The following is a 7500-nucleotide window of genomic DNA, read 5'->3' as shown; positions in this document are numbered from 1 at the left end:
TATGTATATATACATATATGTATATATAGATATAATTAGATATAATTATAGATATTTATATATGATATAAATTATTTTATTAAATGGATAATATAATAAATATTTAACAGTTATTAACTTTACAAAATAAATTCACAAACTTGAGCATGCATTTTCCTTCTTTGTAAGCATTGAAACTGTTTTGAATACAACATCTGATAGTTCAAGGATCAAAACATGACCATTAGACAAGCAGATAGCTGTTAATGCAGGAGTGTCAGGATGAACACGCATATCTTTGACATAAACATCTAAGAAAAATAACAGTAACATAGCAATATAGTATTATTAACGAATGAAGTTGATGATAACATCTGTATAAATTTAGTTGATTAGTAAAGAGATGGGTGGCATTTAACAGTGGTTTGAAATAATCAAAAAGTGGCATTAATTCAAGATTTGGGAAAGTCCATTATAAAGTTCTGATTATGCAAGATTGTCGCAAATTAGTCATATTTTCATGTTCTGAAAGAATTTTTATTTTTAAACCACTGGCACTTCCCCGCAGATGCTCAAAGTTGTCATTTTTTAAAGAACAATTATTTACTAAAAAGTCAATAATTTTGAACTTTTATTTTATTTCTTAAGCCGCACCTGTGAACTTCCGTATATTATATATCAATCAGAAGAATATTAAACAGGCTTTCAGAGTTTGATTGTTAAATATTTTATAAAGTTATATTTTATGCCATAAAAATACAGAGAAAGATAACTTTTTAGACTAGGAAATAATAGCATGTTTGAATGTGACTTTTATTAAATTCTGTATGTTTCTGTAAAAATCTGAATACATATGGAAAACTTTGACCCTTCTTCTTTTAATCCAATATAGGTTTTGATGCTCCCCGGACCCGCCCAAGAACAACTATTTTCAATTTAAAAATGTTTCTTCTTGAATTTATTTTTAATTTTTTTTACATAAAACATGACTGTCATTTTCAATCAAATTGCATAATATTGTCATAAAAAGATATATTTGTGGTAACTTTAAGACCTACTATTAATATAACCTCAAAATACTTCCTTTAAATTAATATAACCTCAAAAACTTTCGCAAGTTGAAAGAATTTACAAAAAATCTTTTTGTCAATTTAAAATTGTGTAAATAAATAATAAAGTACAAATTGTCTTAAATGATGTTAAATAATAATGATTTTGTTTCTTTTGTGACTGGTGATGTTATTAAAATGTCGGAATGTTTAAAATTTTTGGAGAAGAATGTTATGAAAATTGAAGGTGCTCAAGAAAAAGAATTAGAAAAAAAAATATTAACATTACAAACCATGTACAAACAAAAAATGAAGGATGTTCAATATTCCAAATATAAACTTCATCAAAAGTAAATTTCCTGGTTAGAACATGAATTTAATTTTGAATTTAAAGTTCAGCCATCTGGAAACTCTCAAACGTATTAGAAACGCCAGAAATAAAGAAGGTGCGGCATACATTGCCTTTTAAAGACGAAGGAAAAGGAGCTAAAAGAATAGCAATTTCTAATTTGTCTGAAAAAGCTGAATATGATACAAAGTATATACTCAAAACAGCAAGATACACAGCCAAACAAATAGGTAATAAGAAGTTAGAAAAAATTATAATGAGCATTCTACAAGATCAACAACTGGCATATGATATCGATAAAAACATTGACAAAGAAATAAAAAAAATGTCTCCAGAAGAGAGACTTGCTTTTCTATTAAATTATGGTTTCACTAAATCCCAGTACATGGCAATAAGATTAGAAAGTATAGAGAGAGGTGCAGATATTTATCCGCTTTACAACGATATTCTGGAATCTAAAAAAAAACGTAGACCAAATAATATGCACATCTCTAACAAGATCAAAGAGTTCTTAATATCAAAAGCTCTTTATTTTTAACAGCCATCGATATAAAAGTTTTAGCGGAAATCACTGAAACACCGTCTTATCAATTGTGTCTGCTTTGTAAAGCAACACCTACTGAAATGAGCCACATTAAAAACTACACAAACAAATTATTTAACACTGAGAAAGCATTTTTACCCTTTGGAATAAGTCCGCTTCATTGCTGGATCCATTTCATGGAATATCTCCTTCATTTGTCATACAAATTGGATATTAAGCAATGGCAGGCAAAAGGAAAAATAAATAAAGGCTATGTAAAAGCTCGAAAAAGTTTTATACAAAAAAGATTTTGGGAAAAATTAAATTTATATGTAGACAAACCCCATCCAGGCGACACTGGTCCATTTAATAATGGCAATACTGCATGGCGAGCTTTTTCTGATTCAATATTGTTACCAGAAATTTTGGATATAGATAAATCTTATTTTAATTTAAGAACATTATTAAGATTTTAAGCATTTAAGAACAATATTAATATGTTTGTCTTGTCAAATTCTAATTGATCCAATCAAATTAGAAAATTATTGTCTACAAACAGTTTTAATTATCAACAAGAAATATTTATGGTATAAAATTCCTACTTGTGTTCATAAAGTGTTAGCTCATGGAGCTCAAATCATGGTTGAATTAATTTTGCCATGGCAAAAATGCTGGAGAAAGTCTTCACAAATGTCATAGAAAAGATCATATGGATCATGCAAGAAAAACCTCAAGAATTAACAACTTAACTGATATTTTTTGTCGAGGTTTAGAAAAATCAGATCCTTATATTTCCAGTATTATTTTGATAAGTTGTTTTAAGTCTGTATGAAAATCAGTACTATCAGAGGAGGTGTTGTAACTTTTATGTAACTTTTTGCATTTTTATGGCATGAAATGTAACTTTATAAAATATTTAATAATAAAATTTGAAAGCCTGTTTAATATTCTTCCGATTGATATATAATATATGGAAGTTCACTGGTGCAGTTTAAGAAATAAAATAAAAGTTCAAAATTATTGCTTTTTTACTAAATAATTGTTCTTTAAAAAATGGCAACTTTGAGCATCTGCAGGGAAGCACCAAGTGGTCTAAAAGAAAAAATTATTTCAGAACATGAAAATATGACTAATTTGCAACAATCTTGCATAATCAGAATTTTTTATAACGGATTTTTGCAAATCTTGAATTAATGCCACTTTTTGATTATTTCAAACCGCCATGTATCTGTATAAATTTAGTTGATTAATAATGAAATGGGTGATGTCTGTATAAATTTAGTTGATTAGTAAAGAGATGGGTGACATCAGCATAAATTTATTTGATTAGTAAGGAGATGGGGGACATCTGTATAAGTTTAGTCGATTAGTGTAGAGATGAGTGACATTTGTATAAAGGCAGTTGAGAATTAGTATAAAGATGAGTGGCATAGAAGAGTATAATGTAAAAATCATATGTAAAAAATTTTAGAATTACCTGGAGACTGTGATATGCAAGTCATTGCAAATATGGGTTCTGATTGATTCTATATATAAAATATATTAACTTTTAAAAACTTTTGTTAACTAATAAACAAAAAAATATCACCTTAATGCCAAAAATTACCTGTTCATTCAATATTTTTATATCAACAACTCCAATATTTAAAACTTTTTCATCTCTGTAAACAATAATAAGTGTTGATTCATCACATGATAAACAAATTTGTTGAATAGGAAATCCAATTTTGATAACTTGATGATTAAAACTTGTAACTAAAATAAATTTAGTAGTTCTCTTCCAAAAATCAAACAATATTTAAATTTAAAAGAATTACAAGCATTTTTTTTAAATTTATATTCATTTACAGTAAATTATCTCTCAATTTTTTAATTGTTTAACAATTTTTTTTTTACAATTTCACTTATTTGTTTTTATTTTTAACTTCATTAATTAAATATTAAAATTAAGAGTAGACCATCATAATGATCACCAGGATGCATATCACAATTGTAAAGGCATCTTGTAAATTATGATAAAGAAAAAACTAAAAAGAAAGAAAAAATGAAAGAAAAGTTATAAGATATCATTAGGCCTGTAAAGAAAGGTTATTAGATACCATTAGGTCTTTAAAGGGTGGGAGTTGGTGTTTTTACAATGACTCAGTAAAATAAGTTGACAGACTACTGATATACAAGCCTTCCTGGAAAGCGCGACCGGTCGCACACCTTGTTCATCCACATTTAAAGTAACTTTTTTAGACAACTTGACCACATTTAAAATAAACCTATAAGAAACTACAGGGAATAAAACAGCAATACTCAAAGAAATGAAACGAATACTGTACCAAATAGAATATCTAAACAAAAAAACTTAAAAAAAAATTGTAAATTAAAAAGAAAAATTTGGCAAAAATAAAATATACCTAAATATTTTGCTGTTTTTGTTTTCTTTTTTTTTAGGGCGTTTTTTATTTTCGACTGCCAAAATTAATACAAATCAAGAAAGAAAACAGATAAAAATATAACAAAAACAAAAACAATTTTGGATATACAATTCAATCGGAAATAATATTAAGGAAATACTTTATTATTTGCGCTGGAAATAAGGACAATTTTAAAATTCATTTTTCAAATGTTTTTGCTAACTTTACTGTTTTATCAATACACAGGAAAGCAAGTAAACTAATATAAAATTATTTGTAAAATAATATATTTTACAAATAAATAGAAATTTATTTCCTGATTTTCCTATTAAATAAGTATTGAGAAAAAAAACATCAAATATAGCAAAGACATTTTTAAAAACTAAAAGACGTGAAAATGAATAAATGTAAAAAAAAGTAAAAAAATTAACAAAGTTTCTCATAGTTCTAGAGTACATAGCAAATAAGTTTAGTAAAAACCGTGAATAAATTGCATATCAAAACTTTCAACTGTTGTTATAAAATTAAAGAATTGTTGTTATAAACTATATATTTTTTTGCTTGACTTGTATCAAATTCTGTAGCTACAAATAACAACCACCGCAAAAAAACAAACTAAAATTGTATGAAAATTTTATTAAATTTTTTTTTTAATTTTCTTTTTCTAGTTTATTTAATTAAAATTTGATGTTTCGTTACAATTTTGTTTCCTTTTTTTAATATTGTTTTTTTTTTCTCAGTAGATAAGTTTAGCTTTTTGTTGCGAATTATTAAAATGCTTTAAAAGTTAAAAAATGCAAACTGCCGTGGTAAGTGTGCCTAAAAAAATTACTTTAAACGTGGACAAACAAAGTGAGCGACTGCACGTGCCTTCTGGGAAGGCTTGGATATACATTTAAAAACTCTTCCATACATTTCATAAACTCTTCAGCCCATTAAAGAAAATTTTTAAAGAAATTAATAATAAAAACAGCACAATTTTTTTTTATCATAAGCAAAACTTGATAAAGCGTTTTTTTATCATAAGTATGTTAAAACTTGATACAGTGTTTGTGGAAGATAGTATAACAGTAACTTACATCATAATCTTAAAAACCTTTCATTTTATATTTAAAATTTTATAAAAATTATTACAATAAGTTCCATTTTGCAGATTGATGTTTAGTTTGGTGGCGAGAAGGAAAAGCAAAGGGGATAAGTAAAGGGCAAAAGGGACTGGGTTAGGGAGGCACAATGACCCCAAGAAAATTTTTTTTGAAAACCACAATTACGATTATCATATTTTCTTGATGCTTTAATATGACTTTTACCATAACTATTGCATACAAATGAAAAAAAAAAATTTTTTTGAGGTTTTGTTGATGTGTGAGCAAAAAACTATATAGTTAAAAATTTTTACAGCATTTAAGGAAAGATACAGCAAAAGGATGCAACATTGCTGAATGACAAGCAAGAATGAGTTTTGGTTGATCCAAATAGAGATGATAACATTTGTAGGAAAAAGAAAGAGTTGCAATTTTAAAACGAGGGGTCATGCTTGGCAGATAAAGCTAGTCCAACTACATTTACAATGTGCTTTTGGACCTTGCCTAAGAGTGAGAGGGTTGTTATTTGTCAATATAGAAATGTCAACAATATTGTGATAGTTGTTTGCAGTTAATAACTGAGTTTTGTTGAAAATCCTAAAGCCACTTATACTATGTAGTATTATTACTCAAAAGAGAAGATCAGATGGATCTGTGGTATGTCAAAAAAAAAAAAAAAAAGAACCATAATCTTAGACAGAGATTAGAAAAAACATTGTATCAAGCAATGTTTGTCAGAAAAGATTAAAGTAGTTTGATTATACCTATGTAGAGAGGTAACAGCAGAGGTAGCAGGAGAAAATGGTAGGAGTTAAAAGTAAGAAAACTGGAAGAGAATGCATTACATATGGTATGAATGAGTTAAGGAAAGAAGATGCTTGATGCATTACATATGATATGAATGAATTAAGGAAAGAAGATTGTTTATATTTATTGTTTAAACAGCACAAAAGGGGTAAAGCTTGATAAAAGGGGTAAAGCACAAAAGGGCTAAAGCTTGATAATGATGATTATTATGATGATGATAATGATGATGATCATGATCATGATGATCATGATGATGATGATCATCATAATGATGATGATCGTGATGTTTATATATAAATATACATGAATATATATAAAAAATAATATAAACTTTGAATTAAAAAAAAAACTTTAGGACATACCAAGGTTTATGCAGCCCCGGCCCTTGCTATTTTTTATTAAATCCGACCCCGGTCAAATTTCAAGCCCAGTCATTTACTAACTTACACAAATTGTTTTCAGCAAGATTTGATTGAAGCAAAACAATTTATCGACAATTCAAGACAATGCTCTGAGCAAGCCCATGTTCAATCAAAATAAATACAATTCCAAATTAACATTCATTTGTAATTGTTGATTTCAGATAATTTTTAACAACCTTCAGTCAAACAAAACTTTTCTCAACATTAGCAGATATGAAAAGATAAGTCAAGTTAATAGAGTATAGACAATTTAGGGAGGACTAGCATCATTTGTTTCTTAAGTCATTTGTTAATGACGGAGATATTGATGCATACACATCTTTGAAAGTACCAACAAAAAATACCAACTCATACACAACATACTCTTCTAACACATTAATGTTTATGTTGTTGCTGTAAATTTCACAAAAAAATTTTAAACAAATTTGTATTTTTCTCAGTTAATTTTGATAGATCAAGACAACAAAAATATAATTGTTTTAATAAGGCCACAAAAAGGCCAGAGTGTTTTTATAGAATCGCATTAGCAATTCTATAAAAAAAAAATGAAGACAGAAGATTTTAAAACTGTAAACTGAAGATTTTAAAACTGTAAACTGTATGAATCAGGAAAACATAAATATGGAAAAGAAAATTCCAAAGCATTGATGTGCAAAAAACTTTAAGAATAAAATTTTCTAGAGTATGATGGGACAGATACAGTAAAAGAATGCAACTTTCCTGAATGACAAGTCATGCAAGATTGAGTTTTGGCTAAAAAAAAAAAAAACAAGAAATGATAACTCCTTTGTGAAGCAATTATAAGTACTTATAAAAAAAAGAAAGAGATGCAACCTTACAAAAATGGGACATGCTACAAGTCCACACAAATATAAAAGATA

At 27.2% G+C, this 7500-nt stretch overlaps 1 protein-coding gene across 6 annotated transcripts in view; it reads right to left on the bottom strand.

Moving 5' to 3' along the window:
• Window positions 1-7500, bottom strand: part of LOC100197226 (nuclear pore complex protein Nup214) — a 101597-nt gene that overhangs the window by 55620 nt on the left and 38477 nt on the right. For all 6 annotated transcript variants that reach the window (XM_065791067.1, XM_065791072.1, XM_065791070.1 and 3 more), the window contains 3 exons: window positions 3507-3655; window positions 3378-3426; window positions 141-290 (listed from right to left, as the gene is read on the bottom strand). In XM_065791067.1, coding sequence (XP_065647139.1) covers window positions 141-290; window positions 3378-3426; window positions 3507-3655 — 348 coding nt within the window. The remainder of the gene's footprint in view (window positions 1-140; window positions 291-3377; window positions 3427-3506; window positions 3656-7500) is intronic.

This window comes from Hydra vulgaris, chromosome 02, assembly GCF_038396675.1.
Source record: "Hydra vulgaris chromosome 02, alternate assembly HydraT2T_AEP".
Lineage (NCBI taxonomy): Eukaryota > Metazoa > Cnidaria > Hydrozoa > Anthoathecata > Hydridae > Hydra > Hydra vulgaris.
Note: the sequence above shows the minus strand (reverse complement) of the source record. Positions and strands in the feature narration are given on the sequence as shown.